The sequence below is a fragment of the Schistocerca gregaria genome, chromosome 2 (genome assembly GCF_023897955.1).
Source record: "Schistocerca gregaria isolate iqSchGreg1 chromosome 2, iqSchGreg1.2, whole genome shotgun sequence".
Lineage (NCBI taxonomy): Eukaryota > Metazoa > Arthropoda > Insecta > Orthoptera > Acrididae > Schistocerca > Schistocerca gregaria.
Window position 1 is genome coordinate 86,787,792 of NC_064921.1, and position 19,425 is coordinate 86,807,216.

General features: G+C 43.8%; 1 protein-coding gene across 3 annotated transcripts in view; it reads left to right on the forward strand.

The window, feature by feature from the left end:
- The window catches only part of LOC126336376 (caskin-2-like), a 186,281-nt gene that overhangs the window by 153,221 nt on the left and 13,635 nt on the right, over positions 1–19,425 (forward strand). For all 3 annotated transcript variants that reach the window (XM_049999989.1, XM_049999990.1, XM_049999987.1), the window contains exons 3-4: positions 7,124–7,514; positions 16,500–16,609. In XM_049999989.1, the coding sequence (XP_049855946.1) occupies positions 7,124–7,514; positions 16,500–16,609 (501 nt within the window). The remainder of the gene's footprint in view (positions 1–7,123; positions 7,515–16,499; positions 16,610–19,425) is intronic.

Here is a 19,425-nt window from a genome sequence, read left to right on the forward strand (position 1 = left end):
ATCTGTACGCGAGATTTCCACTCTTCTGAACATCCCTAGTTCCACTGTTTCTGATGCGATAGTGAAGCGGGAACGTGAAGGGACACGTACAGCACAAAAGCGTACAGATCGACCGCGTCTGTTGACTGACAGAGACCGCCGGTAAATGCCAAACCACACCTCGCTTGGGGTAAGGAGCGTAAACATTGGACGATTGAACAGTGGAAATACGTTGAGTGGAGTGACGAGTCACGGAGCATAATGTGGCGATTAGATGGCAGGGTATGGCTAATGCCCGGTGAACGTCATCTGCCAGCGTGTGTAGTGCCAATAGTAAAATTCGGAGTATGTGGTGTTATGATGTGGTCGTGTTTTTCATGGAGGTGGTGGCTTGCACCCCTTGTTGTTTTGCGTGGCACTATCACATCACAGGCCTACATTGATGTTTTAAGCACCTTATAGCTTCCCACTGTTGAAGAGAAATTCGGGGATGGCGATTGCATCTGTCAATATGATCGAGCACCTTTTCATAATGCACGGGCTGTGGCGAAGTGGTTACACGACAATAACGTCCCTATCATGGAGTGGCCTGCACAGAATCCTGACCTGAATCCTATAGAACACCTTTGGGATGTTTTGGAACGCTGACTTCGTGCCAAGCCTTACCGACCGACATCGATACCTCTCCTTAGGCCAGCACTCCGTGAAAAATGGACTGCCATTCCCCAAAAAACTTTCCAGCACCTGACTGAACGTCTGTCTGCGAAAGTGAAAACTGTCATCAAGGCTAAGGGTGGACCAACGCCATATTGAATTCCAGCACTGCCGATGGAGGGCGCCACGAACTTGTAAGTCATTTTCAGCCAGGTGTCCGGATACTTTTGATCACATAGTGTATATTCATATGCACATACGGACATTTCTTCTCTCAGAATATTTGTAAACAAATTCTTCGACCTGTTGAATTTTGTTCACAAAAATGTTATGAGGAAAAAGTGAGTTTCTGTCTACTAATACCGTGCTTAAATACTATGTAACCGCTACAGAAAAGAGACCAGCAGCAACATAAATTCGAAAAGTGATGTACACTGATCAAGCAACTGGAAATGAGCAACCAGAGCGGTTTGTTTTTTATTGTACAAAAGTAATACAGTCGCAGAAACAACGATGACAAAAATAGATGAAATTAAGAGATTCTTTTTGTATTGTACTCCTAATGGAGGCTCTTTTGCTTTTAATTTATATGTAATAATAAATTTTTTAAAAAACCTGCAACAATCAAATATTGTTTGAAATAACCCTGCTTTATTGGTGGAGCGGTGTGTATGTCATTATTCCTTCTCAACTCCAATTGATTATTTACAAATTAGATAAGAGAAAAAAATGTGGTTACAATGTAGGAAAAGACAGATTGCTACTTACCATAAAGAGGACACGTCAAGCTGCAGACAAGCACAATTAAAACACACTTGCAGATAGTTTTCGGGCACATCCCTGATCAGTAAAAGAGACACACACGCACCATACACACCCACACGCACAACACACACACACACACACACACACACACACACACACACACACATACACATACACACACATGAACAAGCTCACCTCACACTCACACGACCGCCAACTCCAGCATCTTGGGCCGAATGCAACATCACTTGGGATGCAAGCAGCAGTCAGGAGCAGATGGGGAAGGGGAAACGATAGTAGTGTACAGGTGGGCAGAGAGACGAACACTGTCTGGTGGAGTGGGCAAGGACTAGACTGCCAACGGGCCAGCTTCAGGAGATTTTGGGGCTGGGAGGTGGGGAGAAAAGGAGCAAAAAAGGAGAGGAGCAGAAGAAGACAGGAAAATGTGTTGGCAGATGACTGAAAATAAACAGTGTGGGAAATGAGAATGGGGAGGAGGTGACAGGACATAGGGGGTGAAAACTGTTGGTTGGAGGATGTGGGGACAGTATGTTACCGTAAGTTGAGGCCGATATAATTACGGGAGCGGAGAATGTGTTGTAAGTATAACTCCCATCGGCGCAGTTCAGAAAATCTGGTGGTGGAAGGAAAGATCAGGATCGCTCGGATAGTGAAGGAGGCATTGAAATCAAGCGTGTTCTGTTCAGCTGCATGCTGTGCCACTGGGTGGTCTACTTTACTCTTGGCCACAACTTGGCAGTGGCTGTTCATCCTGGTGGACAGCTAGTGGTAGTCATACCAATATAAAAAGCTGTGCAGTGATTTCAGCACAGCTGGTGAATGGCATAGCTTCTTTCACATGTGGTCCGGACCCTGATGGGGTAGGATAAACTTGTCACAGGACTGGAATAAGAAGTGCTGTGGGGGGGGGGGGGGGCAGGTTGGGCAGGATATAATCCTTGTGGCAAGGTGTTGGAATTGGGAGTGGCATAGAGATGGAGTAGGATGTTGTGCAGGTTGGGTGGTCAACGGAACACCACTGTAGGAGGGATGGGAAGTATATTGGGTGGGATGTCCCTCATTTCAGGGCATGATGATAGGTAATCAAAGCGTTTGCGAAGGATGTGGTTCAGTTGTTCCTCTGGGGTGCTAGGGGGTGATGAAAGGGGTCACTTCTTTGTGGCTGGTTGTTGGGAATGGTGGGAGGATTGGAAGTGTGAGGGGAAATAGCACAGCAAATCTGCATGTGGGCTAGGTCTGAGGGACAGTGCCAGTCTGTGAAGGCCTTGGAGAGACCCTTAGCAAACTGAGCAAGGGAGTTTTTGTCACTGCAGATAAGCCATCCCCAGGTAGGCAGTTTATATGTGAGGGATTTTTTTTTATGTGAGAGGGTGACAGCTGCCAAAATGTAGTGATTAGTGGGTTTAATGTGGACGGAGGTGCTGATGGAGCCACCAGAGATGAGAGGCATTTAGGAAGGTGGCACGCTGGGTTGAGGAGGATCACGTGAAGCAGATGGGTGAGAATGTGTTGAGGTTGTGAAGGAACGAAGGTAGAGTGTCTTGGCCCTGAGTCCAGAAATGAAGATGAACCAGAATACGGATTTGTTGTTTAGATCGCTCCACATTAAACCCACTAACCACTAACAGTGTCTGCATTTTGACAGCTGTGATCCCTTGCACATAAAAAATCCCTCCCACATAGCCTGCCTAGTAAGCACCAATCTGTCTTTTCCTACATTGTTGATAAGGTAAGTAGCAATCTACACTTCCAAAAAAATGGCTCTGAGCACTATGGGACTTAACATCTGAGGTCATCAGTCCCCTAGAACCTAGAACTACTTAAACCTAACTGAACTAAGGACAACTCACAGATCCATGCCCGAGGCAGGATTCGAACCTGCGACCGTAGCGGTCGCGCGGTTCCAGACTGAAGCGCCTACCATCGCTTGGCCACACCGGCCGGCTACACTTCCAACATTGTTGATGTTCCTACCTGGAGTTTTCATTGTTTGAAAGTAATGTGTTTAGTAGTTACAGTGTTAAACTCCTTAAATATGTGCTCCATTTGTTGTGTCGTCTATCGGAGCTAATGGACTGACGCCAAAGTTGGTAAAACAGCGCCAGAGCTTCGCGAGCCTCCACTGGCATGCTCTGCCCTCAGAACGCACACCGGCGTCCACCAACTCGACAATTCCCCATATAACTGCATTTCATGTGCAAAAACTACTCCACGAGCCACTTACAACGTAGTTTGCACAGAAAACGAGAGCAGCAAATACGGTCTCATTAGCGGAATTATATAGTACTAGCAGCCTACACACCGATGGAGAAAGGTTGGTGGTGATCTGATTGTGCGCACTGCCGTGAATTTCAGCGGTTGTAAACGAGAGTGCAGTTGAAAGAGGTCTCATCCGGTTCAGTGCAAATGAAGTGGTCCAATAAAAATTAAGTTGGTTGCTTGACCATTTTTTAAATATTTTAATGTTTTTATATGTGATTACCCTATAACTGAGAAGTTCAAAAAAGTTTTTTTAAAAAATCTCGCTTTCACCTTTACTGAATGGCGGCCATTTTCGTTTGTTAGCGCGCAATGATGATTCAGTTTAGAGACGTTAGGAAAATTGTGAATATCTCTGTACTGGGTTGAGTTGTAACATTGCAATTGATATGATTGTTGCATGCAGCTTTACTGTATGGTTAAATGATGATGGCGTCCTCTTGGGTAAAATATTCCGGAGGTAAAATAGTCCCCCATTCGGATCTCCGGGCGGGGACTACTCAGGAGGATGTCGTTATCAGGAGAAAGAAAACTGGCATTCTATGGATCGGAGCGTGGAATGTCAGATCCCTTAATCAGGCAGGTAGGTTAGAAAATTTAAAAAGGGAAGTGGATAGGTTAAAGTTAGATACAGTGGGAATTAGTGAAATTCGGTGGCAGGAGGAACAAGACTTCTGGTCAGGTGACTACAGGGTTATAAACACAAAATCAAATAGGGGTAATGCAGGAGTAGGTTTAATAATGAATAGGAAAATAGGAATGCGGGTAAGCTACTACAAACAGCACAGTGAACGCATTATTGTGGCCAAGATAGATACGAAGCCCACACCTACTACAGTAGTACAAGTTTATATGCCAAATAGCTCTGCAGATTATGAAGAAAGGGATGAAACGTATGATGAGATAAAAGAAATTATTCAGGTAGTGAAGGGAGACGAAAATTTAATAGTCATGGGTGACTGAAATTCGAGAGTAGGAAAAGGGAGAGAAGGAAACATAGTGGGTGAATATGGACTGGGGGAGAGAAATGAAAGAGGAAGCCGTCTGGTAGAATTTTACACAGAGCATTACTTAATCATAGCTAACACTTGGTTCAAGAATCATAAAAGAAGGTTGTATACATGGAAGAATCCTGGAGATACTAGAAGGTATCAGACAGATTATATAATGGTAATACAGAGATTAAGGAACCAGGTTTTAAACTGTAAGACATTTCCAGGGGCAGATGTGGACTCTCACCACAATCTATTGGTTATGAACTGTAGATTAACACTGAAGAAACTGCAAAAAGGTGAGAATTTAAGGAGATGGGACCTGGATGAACTGACTAAACCAGAGGATGTACAGAGTTTCATGGAACAGTTGACAGGAATGGGGGAAAGAAATACAATAGAGGAAGAATGGGTAGTTCTGAGGGATGAAGTAGTGAAGGCAGCAGAGAATCAAGTAGGTAAAAAGACGAGGGCTAGTAGAACTCCTTGGGTAACAGAAGAAATATTGAAGCTAATTTATGAAAGCAGAAAATATAAAAACGCAGTAAATGAAGCAGGCAAATTTAGGGAATACAAACGTCTCAAAAATGAGATCGACAAGAAGTGCAGAATGGCTAAGCAGGGATGACTGGAGGACAAATGTAAGGATGTAGAGGCTCACCTCACTAGCCGTAACATAGATACTGCCTACAGGAAAATTAAAGAGACCTTTGGAGAAAAGAGAGCCACTTGTATGAATATCAAGAGCTCAGATGGAAACCCAGTTCTAAGCAAAGAAGGGAAAGCAGAAAGGTGGGAGTATATAGAGGGTCTATACAAGGGCGATGTACTTGAGGACAATATTATGGAAATGGAAGAGGATGTAGATGAAGATGAAATGGGAGATTCGATACTGCGTGAAGAGTTTGTCAGAGCACTGAAAGACCTGAGTCGAAACAAGGCCCCGGGGGTTGACAACATTCCATTGGAACTACTGACGGCCTTGGGAGAGCCAGTCTCTGACAAAACTCTAACATCCGGTGAGCAAGATGTATGATACAGGCGAAATACCCTCAGACTTCAAGAAGAATATAATAATTCCAATCCCAAAGAAAGCAGGTGTTGACAGATATGAAAATTACCGAACTATTAGTTTAATAAGTCACAGCTGCAAAACACTAACACGAATTCTTTACAGACGAATGGAAAAACTGGTAGATGCCGACCTTGGGGAAGATCAGTTTGGATTCCGCAGAAATGTTGGAACACGTGAGGCAATACTGACCCTACGACTTATCTTAGAAACTAGACTAAGGAAAGGCAAACCTACATTTCTAGCATTTGTAGACTTATAGAAAGTTTTTGACAGTGTTGACTGGAAGACTCTCTTTCAAATTTTAAAGGCGGCATGGGTAAAATACAGGGAGCGAAAGGCTATTTACAATTTGTACAGAAACCAGACGGCAGTTATAAGAGTCAAGAGACATGAAAGGGAAGTAGCGGTTGGGAAGGGAGTGAGACAGGGTTGTAGCCTGTCCCCGATGTTACTCAATCTGTATATTGAGCAAGCAGTAAAGGAAACAAATGAAAAATTCCGAGTAGGTATTAAAGTCCACGGAGAAGAAATAAAAACGTTGAGGTTCGCCGATGACATTGTAATTCTGTCAGAGACAGCAAAGGACTTGGAAGAGCAGTTGAACGGAATGAACAGTTTCTTGAAAGGAGGATATAAGATGAACATCAACTAAAGCAAAACGAGTATAATGGAATGTAGTCGAATTAAGTCGGGTGATGCTGAGGGAATTAGATTAGGAAATGACACACTTAAAGTAGTAAAGGAGTTTTGCTATTTGGGGAGCAAAATAACGATGGTCGAAGTAGAGAGGATATAAAATGTAGACTGCCAATGGCAAGAAAAGCGTTTCTGAAGAAGAGAAATTTGTTAACATCGAGTATAGATTTAAGTGTCAGGAAATCATTTCTGAATGTATTTGTATGGAGTGTAGCCACGTATGGAAGTGAAACGTGGACGATAAATAGTTTGGACAAGAAGAGAATAGAAGCTTTCGAAATGTGGTGCTACAGAAGAATGCTGAAGATTAGATGGGTAGATCACATTACTAATGAGGAAGTATTGAAGAGGATTGGGGAGAAGAGAAGTTTGTGGCACAACTTGACTAGAAGAAGGGATCGGTTGGTAGGACATGTTCTGAGGCAGCAAGGGAGCACCAATTTAGTATTGGAGGGCAGCGTGGAGGGTAAAATTCGTAGGGGGAGACCGAGAGATGAATACACTAAGCAGATTCAGAAGTATGTAGGTTGCGGTAGGTACTGGGAGATGAAGGGGCTTGCACAGGATAGAGTAGCATGGAGAGCTGCATCAAACCAGTCTCAGGACTGAAGACCTCAACAACAACAACAATGACCTGTATGTATGTAACTGCGAAATGTCGGTAACGGCGCATTTCTCACAGGGTGGATCGGCCGGTGTCATTGGTGAACTTCCAGACAAGAAGCAAGTAACAGGCGATGCAGAGGGAGGAGCAACAGTCCTCGATGAACCGCAGGGTCAACAGACTGTTTCCTACGCCGACGTGGCGGCAGGGCGCCAGGCTGCCACGCTTCCGCCGGATGTCCCGCCGGCCGAAGCGACCGCCTCCGGCCCCAGGAGGGGTCTGGTGCTGGCCGACTTCATGACTCCCATGCACAAGAAACGAGGCCGACCCCGCAAGCGATCCACGAGGCAGAAGGCTAACACTGTGGGCGCACCGGCACCACCTGTTGATGATCAGCCGTCGACTGCTTCGTCCACACAGTCGCCAGGCGAAGCAGCCGGTGATGGAACAACACCGCAGGAAGCCAGTGGTAAGAATATCACCAGACAGCTTTACGATTTTTACACTTCTATCCTATAAACCGTAATACTCCTGCCTTTCTTCTATACTCCTTTCCTTGCGTATTTTCTTTAATGAGGTCTCTAGCCTTGCACCGACCCACGAGACTATCTTCTTTAGTCACAAGTCCTAAGCCGCTGATTTCAGCGCTGTTGCTGTCCAATGCGCACGGAAAACGTTAGTTTTGACGAAAATCAACATACACTACTAGCCTAAAAATTGATACACCACGAAGAAGACGTGCTACAGACGCGAAATTTAACCGACGGGAAGAAGATGCTGTGATGTGCAAATAATGAGCTTTTCAGAGCATTCACACAAGGTTGGCGCCGGTGACGACACCTACAACGTGCTGTCATTAGGAAAGTTTCCAACCGATTTCTCATACACAAACAGCAGTTGACCGGCGTTGCCTGGTGAAACGTTGTTGTGATGCCTCGTGTAAGGAGGAGAAATGCGTCCAATCACGTTTCCGACTTTGATAAATGTCGGATTGTAGCCTATCGCGATTGCGGTTTATAGTATCGCGACATTGCTACTCGCGTTGGTCGATATCCAACGACTGTTAGCAGAATATGGAATCGGTGGGTTCATCAAGGTAATATGGAACGCCGTGCTGGATCCCAACGACATCGTATCACTAGCAGTCGAGATGACAGCATCTTATCCGCATGGCTGTAACGGATCGTGCAGCCACGTCCCGATCTCTGAGTCAACAGATGGGGACGTTTGCAAAACAACAACCATCTTCCCGAACAGTTCGACGACGTTTGCAGCAGCGTGGACTATCAGCTCGGGAACCATGGCTGCCGTTACCCTTGACGCTGCATCACAGACAGGAACGCCTGCGATGGTGTACTGAACGACGAACCTAGGTGCACGAATGGCAAAACCTCATTTTTTCGGATGAATGCAGCTTCTGTTTACAGCATCATGATGGTGGCGTAGGTGTTTGGCGACATCGCGGTGAACGCACATTGGAAGCGTGTATTCGCCATCGCCATACCCGGCGTGATGGTATGGGGTGCTTACACGTCTCTGTCAACTCTTGTTTCGTATTGACGGCACTTTGAACAGTGGACGTTACATTTCAGATGCGTTACGACCCGTGGCTCTACCCTTCATTCGATCCCTGCGAAACCCTACATTTCAGCAGGATAATGCACGACTGCATGTTGCACGTCCTATACGGGCCTTTCTGGATACACAAAATGTTCGACTGCTGCCCTGGCCAGCACATTCTCCAGATCACTCACCAATTCAAGACGTCTGGTCAATGGTGGCCTAGCAACTGGCTCATCACAATACGCCAGTCACTACTCTTGATGAACTGTGTTATCGTGTTGAAGCTGCATGGGCAGCTGTATCTGTACACGCCATCCAAGCTCTGGTTGACTCAATGCCCAGGTGTATTAAGGCCGCTATTACGGCCAGAGGTGGTTGTTCTGGGTACTGATTTCTCAGGATCTATGCACCCAAATTGTATGAAAATGTAATCACATGTCAGTTCTAGTATAATATATTTGTCCAATGAATACCCGTTTATCATCTGCATTTCTTGTTGGTGTAGCAATTTTAATGACCAGTAATGTATTATTTACCAATCCCCTTTTTTTGGGGCGCAAATTCAGAGTGCCAAAAAGAATCATCCGATTTGACTCGTCTATATTTCCGAAACTAATAAACATAGACACAGAATTTTGTTTTTTTGGTGAATAGGGAACTCATAAAGTTTTTTTCCATATCTTTTCATAGGTGATTAATATGTCCCCCTTCAGGTGCATGGTATATGTTAATGCGGTATTCAAATTGTTCCCATTCTGCAGCGAGCATGAGTTCCAGCTTCCACAGCTGCCGTTATGCGATGTTCCAGTCATTCACTGTTAGTGGTAACCGAGGCACATAAACAGTCTTTCATAAACCACCACATGAAATAATTACGTACGGTCAGGTCCTGTGTCCTTCGATGCCAGTGATTTAAGGCTGCGACCGATCCATCGTTCAGTAATCCTTTGATTTAAAAATTCCCACTTCCAGATACGAGTGCGGCGGTGCCCCATCCTGTTGGTAAATGAAGTCGTTCGAATCAGTCTCCAGCTGTGGGAGAAGAAGCATATCGAGATATTTACTTCCTGTAACAGTGCTCTCGGCAAAGAAAAATGGACCATACACCTTTTCCCATGAAACTGCACAAAACACATTATATTTTAGAGAGTCCCTCTCATGTTGTAAAACTTCATTTGATTGTTCCGTACCCCATATTATCACATTATGACGGTTCAACTTTCCGTTTAAATAGAGTGTTGGCTCGTCACTAAACTCTAAGTGTGGAAGAAAGGTGTCATTCTCCATCTTGCCAAGAACGGGATTATGGAACTCCACACGTTGTTGTTTGTCACCTTCACAAAGAGCTTGCAGTAGCTGAATTTTGTATGGTTTCAAGTGCAAACGTCGTCGCAACACACGCCATAAGGAAATCAGGAGTATTTTGAGCTGACGAGCTGCACGGCGAACGTTTTTCTGCGGGCTGCTTGTGAAACTATGGCGGATGTGTTCAAAGTCGGTGGCAGACACCCATGGACGGCCCTGCGATTTGCCTTACGGACAACCAGTTTCTCGGAATTGTTCATGCCATCGTCAATGCTCTGCACTATAGGCGGATCCACATCGTACCTTTTACGAAAGCCACAATGAGCAGTTGTTAGTGATGCGCACTGCGCAAAACGTAGAACACAAAACGCTTTCTGTTGTCCCGACACAGTTTTACTAGAATTGAAGTCAGCACACGCTGCTGCTACCTATCGGGAAACATGTAAACCTCGAGAGTTTGCTCTTTCCAACAGTAAGTTGATCATGCACATATCACAAATAACATAATAGTTATGATTTTTTTAAATCGGGTGATTCGTTTTGTTACACCCTGTATTTTGTTTCTTTCAACGTAAGCAATGAAATTTTTGGCTTTGATTGTTATATGTAAAGGTTGTTACTGACAATGCCTGCAAATTGGAAAGAAATAATTTTTCTCTAGTTAGTTTATTTTGGGAAAGAAATTAATTTGCCTATTTTCTGTCTCCGTACTTGTCTACACTGTATGTCTCCTGGTAGTTTCTGTACAACAGTGAATTCTGATTTAGTTGTGGGTGTATGTTTGTTCTGAACATACGGGTATCCATGAAACATGCAGTATATTTCAGATTTCCTGAAATAAGTGCAATGTCAATTTGTTTTTGTTTCCCAATAATGCAACGATGCCATTTCAGATTATCACTACTGCGATGATATGCCGTATTAATCGATACACGTCTTATATACAAAAATTACTATTTACATTGTTAAGATCTACTTTCTTTACATTGTATGAGTTTGTTTCCAGGGTTAGGTATCAGAGTGAAACAATACCTTTCACATTTTACGTTTCCAATAGGACAAAACATGCCATGTGGACCCGACAGTTAAAGAAATTCAAGCAGAAGTGGAGAGCTATGAAGTGAGTGAAGATGAATATTTCACTTAGTACAGATGAAATAACAGTTGCAGAAGGAATTGAAGAAAATGAACTGAACGATTACTGTAATGAGCAAGATGTAGCAGTAACTATAGAATTTATAACCAGCAGGCATGAGGATTCTGTGGCTACATTTTTGGCAAAGAGAATGAAGTTCTCGTAGTGAAATGGAGGGGCAACAAACTAGTACTTGTAACCACAAACTACAGTTCATTACCGCTTTGAGCTGTGCTAAATGATACTCGCGGGCAAAGAAAATGTGAATATCTGTTATGAACCCGCATCTCGACCTAGAATACAATGGCCATGTGGGTGGTGTTGATCTACTAGACAAACAGTTATCACTTTATTCGATTACCGAAAAAAGGGTTCAAATGGCTCTGAGCATTATGGGACTTAACATCTATGGTCATCAGTCCCCTAGAACTTAGAAATACTTAAACCTAACTAACCTAAGGACATCACACAACACCCAGTCATCACGAGGCAGAGAAAATCCCTGAACCCCGCCGGGAATCGAACCCGGGCGTGTGGGAAGCGAGAACGCTACCGCACGACCACGAGCTGCGGACGATTAAAGAAATGGTGGTGGCCATTACTCACCCAGATGATTGACATGGTAAACACATGGCGTGCATACCTAATTGCTAACCCAGATGATAAGCTCTCACTTTTGGGTGTCCGAAGGAGAATAGTGGTGATGTATCTTTCAAAGAAAACGGGAGCAACATCAAAAAGCAGAGGACCACAAGGTAGCAAACTGATGGGAGGATGGGTGAGCACAGATGTACGACTAGATCCAGGAAATGTGAATACTGCAAGAGGAAAAAAGTAACAAAAATATGTTATAAGTGCAATATTAGTGTACACGACAAGTTTTTTGTTTCATTTCGTACTGAATAAACACTCAATAATATTACAAAGAGTGATTTTATGTTATTTACGATGTTTCTTGTAGTTTTCTGCATTGACAATAATATTGTGCATTTTGATAGCTAAATTTCCCAATGTCCCAAAAAGGGACAGTGTAGTTGTTTTAAAAATATTCTCAAATTTTCCAAGTCAGCTTTTCCTTTCATTTGACACTTCACATTAATGCAAAAACTAGGTTTAAAAAATAAAATAATACAGTTTTGGCAAGTAATGGGTTAAATGGTATGACGGCGTCCCCTTATCCCATCTGGTTGTGTCCATCATCCTAGAATCTTCCAAAATTGACTCTTGATGACAGTTAAAAATCGTGAGAGTCAAATAGTCACTCCAGAGCAAACACTTCAGCTTCCACAGAAGCAAGTTACTATATTTTCAGTTTAAAACCCGCCGTCATATATGAAGTCATTAATGCACGCAGGATGTGATATGCAGGGGGAGAGGAGAGAGACAGTGGTGTAAAGTTCCCAATCATCCGTCACGTCAGACGGTGAGCATCCCAGACGTGCTCGATGGGGTTTAGGTCTGGAGAAAAGCAGGCCACTCCATTCGCCTGATATCTTCTGTTTCAAGGTACTCCTCCACGATGGCAGCTCGGTGGGGCCGTGCGTTATCATCCATCAGGAGGAAGGTGGGATCCACTGCATCCCTGAAAAGGCGGACATACTGATGCAAAATGACGTCCCAATTCACCTGACCTGTTACAGTTCCTCTGTCAAAGACATGCAGGGGTGTACGTGCACCAATCACAATCCCACCCCACACCATCAAACCACGACCTCCATACAAGTCCCTTTCAAGGATATTAAGGGGTTGGTATCTGCTACCTGGTTCAAGTCAGACGAAAACCCGGCGAGGATCACTGTTCAGGCTATACCTGGACTCGTCCGTAAACATAGCCTGGGACCACTGTTCCAATGACCATGTATTGTGTTCTTGACACCAGGCTTTACAGGCTCTCCTGTGACCAGGGGCCAGTGGAATGCATCTTGCAGGTCTCCGGGCGAATGAACCATGTCTGTTCAGTCGTCTGTAGACTGTGTGTCTGGAGACAACTGTTCCAGTGGCTGCGGTAAGGTCCCGAGCAAGGCTACCTGCAGTACTCCGTGGCCGTCTGCGGGCACTGATGGCGAGATATCGGTCTTCTTGTGGTGTTGTACACTGTGGAAGTCCCGTACTGTAGCGCCTGGACACGTTTACTGTCTGATGAAATCGTTCCTATAATCTTGACATCACACTTTGTGGCACACGGAGGACCCCTGCTACGACCTGCTGTTTGACCAGCCTCCAGTCGCCCTAGTACACTGCCCCTCATAACGTCATCAATATGTGCTCTTTGAGCAATTTTCAACACACAGTCACCATTAGCACGTCTGCACACTTACTCGCTGCACTGTACTCTGACATGCACCAACACACCTCTGTGTAGGTCGACTGCTGCCAGCGCCACCGTGCGACGACCGCAGGTCATATGCACCGCATGGTCATAGCCCGAGGTGATTTAAACCCGCAAACCGCCCACCAGAGCGTTGTTTCACCATGTATCAGCATTATCCTTAATTTATGAGCATGAGTGTAGATAGCTCCTGCGAATTACTATGACTATAATTGATTCCTTCTACCGAACCTCCACTCAGATGATATAATAGCTGAACGGTTCAAAGAAAACTTGAATCTCATTACAAGTAAGTACCCCACTCATACAGTTATAATTGGTGGAGTCTTCAATCTACGTTCGATTTGTTGGCGAAAATACGGTGGTAGACAGAAAACATATTGCGAAATTGTACTAAATGCTTTCTCTGAGAATTACTTTGAACAATTAGTTCATGAGCCCACACGAATTGTAAATCGTTGCGAAAACACGCTTGACGTCTTAGCCCCAAATAATACTGATGTAATAGAGAGCGTCATGACGGATTCAGGTATTAGTGAGCACAAGGTCATTGTAGCGAGGCTCAAAACCATACGCACCAAAACCACTAAAAACAAACGCAAAATGTATCTATTTAAAACAGCAGATAAAAATTCGCTTGATGCCTTCTTAAGAGAGAGTCTCCATTCCTTCCAAGCTAATTATGTAAGTGTAGACCAGATATGGCTCAAACTCAAAGATACAGTATCGATAGCAATAGATAGATTCATATCGCATAAGTTAATAAGAGACAGGACTGATCCACCATGGTACACAAAACACGTCAGAACATTGTTGCAGAAGCAACGAAAAAAGCATGCCAAATTCAGAAGAAAAACCCCCAAGACTGGCTAAGTTTCACAGAAGCTCGAAATTTAGTGCGGATGTCAATGCAAGATGCTTTTAATAGTTTCCACAATGAAACATTATCTCAAAATATGGTAGAAAACCCTAAGAGATTCTGGTCGTATGTAAAGTACACCAGTGGCAAGAACCAGTCAATACTCTCACTGCGCGATAGTGGAAATGTTACCAATGATGGTGTCACTAAAGCGGAGTTTCTAAATACAGTTTTCCGTAATTCCTTTACGAAAGAAGACAAAGTAAATATTCCAGAATCCGAAACCAGAACAGCTGTTAGCATGTGACATAACAGTAGATATCTTAGGTGTTCCGAAACAACTCAAATCACTTAAGAAAGGTAAGTCTTCCGGTCCAGATGGTATACCAATCAGGTTCCTTTCAGAGTATGCAGACACAATAGCGCCTTTCTTAGCAATCACTCACAACTCCTCACTTGACGAAAAGTTTGTTCCTAAAGATTGGAAAGTATCATAGGTCACACCAATATTCAAGAAAGGAAATAGCAGTAAGCCATTGAATTACAGACCCATATCACTGACCTCAATTTGCAGTAGGATTTTCGAGCATATACCGTACTCGAACATTCTGAATCACCTTGAAGAAAATGACACGGGTTCAGGAAATATCGTTCTTGTGCAACACAGCTAGCTCTTTATTCCCATGAAGTAATTGCTGTCGACAAGGGATCTCAGATCGATTCCATATTCCTAGATTTCCAGAAGGCTTTTGATGCCGTTCCTCACAAGCGACTATTTATCAAATTGCATGCATATGGAGGACCGTCTCAGTTGTGTGACTAGATTCGTGATTTCCTCTCAGAGAGGTCACAGTTCGTAGTGATAGACGGTAAATCATCGAGTAGAACAGAAGTGATATCTGGCGTTCCGCAAGGTAGTGTCGTAGATCTTCTGCTGTTCCTGATTTACATAAATGATCTTGGTGATAATCAGAACAGCCCCCTTATATTGTTTGCAGATGAAGCTGTAATTTACCGTCTAGTAAGATCATCACACGATCAATTCCAATTACAAAATGATCTAGAGAGAATTTCCGTATGGTGTGAAAAGTGGCAATTGGCACTAAACAAAGAAAAGTGCGAGGTCATCCACATGGGTACTACAAGAAATCCGATAAATTTTGGGTATACGATAAATCGCAGAAATCTATGGGCTGTCAATTCAATTAAATACCTAGGAATTACAGTTACGAGCAACTTAAATTGAAAAGACCAAATAGATAATATTGTGGCGAAGGTGAAACAAAGACTGCGCTTTGTTGGCAGAACACTTAGAAGATGCGACAAACCCACTAAAGACACAGCAGTCCTGTGCTGGAATACTGGTGCGCGGTGTGGGATCCTTAGCAGGTAGGATTGACGTAGGACATCGAAAAAGTGCAAAGAAGGGCAGCTCGTTTTCTATTATCGCGCAATAGGGGTGAGAGTGTCACTGATATGATACGCGAGTTGGGGTGGCAGTCACTGAAACAAGGGCGGTTTTCTTTGCGGCGAGATCTATTTACGAAACTTCAATCACCAACTTTCTCTATATTTTGTTGACACGCACTTACGTTGGGAGAATTGATCATCATAATAAAATAAGAGAAATCAGAGCTCGAACGGAAAGATTTAGGTGTTCCTTTTTCCCTCGCGCCATTCGAGAGTGGATTGGTAGAGAAGTAGTATGAAAATGGTTCGATGAACCCTCTGCCAGGCACTTAAGTGTGAACAGCAGAGTAACCATGTGGATGTAGAAAGACGATTATAATTACCCAGGGAAGCTTGTGGAGCGTCTGGTGATTGAGTAAACGGGGGATGTGCTGGTGTAGGCGTGGCTGTACGACAGGAATGTCTGGGATGTGGTATACAAGGAGCTTTTGGATTCGTGTTCGTGGGAGATGTAGAACAGGTGAAGCTATTACAATTTTTTTTATAAGGTTTTGGAACTTTGTTATCTGGTACAGGATGCGGATGGGAGAATGTTGTCGATTATGGAAAGCAATGTTAAGTTTATATCGTGCAAAGATATGAAGGGCTTGCTAAATTTTGGGAACAGCACGGGTCTCAGATCTGATGCTCTGTTGTTCTATCTACGATTGCTACAGTCGGTTGCCACATGAGGATTGCTCAAAAACCCATAAACAGGCCAGTAAACAATAAAAATTGTTGCAGAAAATTAAGAGAAGTGCTTTCTATTTCGTGATTAATGTAACCCTTTTTCTCGGCAAGGCGTGTTTTGCAGGAGGTGACATTCCGGCTGAACCGGAGGTGACTTCACAAGGCAGGCCCCCATCCCCTCCACCGACGCAACACGACACCTACAACGTGTTCCGCAGTCCCACCGACTTCCAGGTAAGTCTGTCGCAGCATCATTGCGACATAAATAAAACTTATTGCTGGCTGGTTTATCCTCTGTTAGCCGTCAGGGTAAACTTGTTTGTAAAAAACATGAAAGTCCTAGAGAGGAATGTGGATTGATGCAAGCTGTGCATCATGTGTGAAATTCTCCGCGTGCTCGCAGACAAAGATGACCTGTCAGAGCTAGGGATGGAAATGTATGCTATGCCAGCAGCTCCATTCTTATGCAGTACCAGTAAAAAAGATGTCAAGATGTCCTTCGGAAACCATATTACGGCGGGTATATAGTGGAGGACTTCGTGTGCCACTATCACCCATTCACCGACCCAAGTCCCAATCTCCAGTTTTTTCTACCAGTTGCAAATGATGGCGTGGCATCAGAGATATTCTATGACCTCCAGTGTGAGCTGGGATTTCTCTGATACTCCCATCATGATCATTACGTGAGATGTGCCTGACAGAAAGTATAATATTCTTTCACTCTTCTTGGAACATGTGCCGACAGAAATTTAATAATAATCTTTCGGTCATATAAAGTGCCCCCTCGCACAGAATTGGCCACTGCAGTTGCATGATCATCTCGTACTTATTAAACAAACCTGTGACGAAGGATCTTTATCTCTGCTGTTGGTCCCATGTCATAGGGGTACCAGAAGAATTTAAGAATCGATGAATGGACCTATTGTAAGCTACTGCTTATGTCGGTGAATCAAGATTCTGCCAATGAATCTGTCTCGCTTACGCTTTTCCTAGAACAGTATATTCTATGATTGGAACTGTTTACACTACTTGATCGACAATCGTGTAATCCAAAAACAATAAGACTGAATATAATCTCCTCGGTTTACAAGTTACTTAAAATAAAAAGTCGAGCTTACATCAGCTAACACTGGCATCGTCATCAGGAGTAAAGACCACTGTCTGCTGGGGCTGGCATGGTGTTGCGCTTATACACTAACCAGCTGTAACATTATGACCACCGACCTAATATCGATATGAAGCATTCCAGGCGATAGCAGCGTCACCTGGCGAGGAATGACTGCTAGTCAGACACACACACGTTGCAGGTAGCGTCAGTGAGCGTTCTGACCGTGTTTATAATGGGGAAGACGCGCTATCTGTCTGAGCTTGACTGAGGGCAGACTGTGATGGCCCAGAGGCTCGGGCGGGCACTTAGGACTGTGGGGTGTTCGAGGCGTGCTGTGGTGAGTGTCTTCAAACGTGCCGAAACCAAGGTGAAACCACATCCAGACGTCGTGGGCTTGGGAGGCCACCCATCATGTCAGACGTCGTAGGCTGGGCAGACTGGGAAAACAGGACAGGCGGTCTGTCGTCTTCCAGGGGAACAGCTCCTAGACACCTGCGCCGCGGAACGGACACAAGCTGGCTCAGTTATGCTCTGGAGAACATTCACATGAGCATCATGCAAGATACCAAGACGACAAAGGAGTGTCGTACACTGGCTGCAGACCACGTATACCCCTTCATGATGATCATCTTTCCTGATGGCAGTGGCGCTTTAAAAAAAAATGCGCCATGCCACAATGCCAGGAGTGTGATGGAGTGGTTCGAGGAATATAGTGGCGAGTTCCAGTTGATATGTTGGAGAGACCAACTCGCCAGATCTGAGCCCGATCGGACACATCTGGTATCTGATTGAATGTGGCGTCAGGACTCATCCACCCCCTTCCTCGAATGTACGGGAAGAAAGTGACTTGTGTGTGAAGATGTGGTGACAATACTCTCCAGCGGCCTACAAAGGCCTCATGGCTTCCATGCCACGATTCATAGCCGGTGTTATTCAAGCCAAAGGTAGACATACCGGCTATTAGGTAGGTGGTCATAATATCCTGGACGATCAGTGTAAGCAGGGACGCCAAAACCATAAATACCTCACGATCATGTTGGTGACGTGCTCGCAGGTATATTTCAGGGCATGTCGAGTAAATCATTTATTTGACACAAACAAGGCTCCTGTAGTATGTTAACTGAAAGTTGGTTGATTGGCAGAGGGGTTGTAAAGAGTGGAGGAAGCAAGTCCGGTCCCCAGATAAACCACCAAGGAGTGGTTCGAAATCCAACTGAAATCGTTTCACGTATTGACATGTTTAACAAAGATCCTACTTGCAACAAGTATATACATTTATCACAAGGAAATGAAACAATACAAAATAGAGTGGTGTGCAAAACAGTAACTCAGCAGACAACACAGAACGGGCAGATAATAAACGAAAAGCACAATATTGTGTACATTCTACAGAATTAGTTTATTTAGTTAGGAGGTTTTTGGGTTACAAGGTCATCATCAGGCTAACTGACCATCGTCATCAAACATGTTACAATGTTTGAGAAGAACACTGGAAAAGATGTTACTCATCTTCCCATACTGTATTTTCCTTACTACCTCACGATTTCATGTATTTATTTATATTTTATTGTCATTGCCTATATACTCCATATACTCTTTTGCTACAATTGTCAATTCTGTCTTTCACTAAATTTGTGTATCACTTTCAACGTGTAATATGTCTTCAAACTATTCTGTGGTAGTCTTGTCAAGTACTGATAGTATTTTATCGGTATTCTTAATTTAGTATAAATTGTTTGGTTATATGGGCACAGCTTTTTGAGTTTAGTGTGAATGTTTTTTCTTGTTTTCTCCCTTTGAAACGTCCGCTTAGAAAAATTAAGAATGACTGTGTTGGTAAACTTCTACGTTATATGATTTTCAAACAGCTGAGCAAAACTCAACGCACTCAGACAGTTTTCTCTTTACTTATTCTGATCATCACTAAACCGACACACAATAG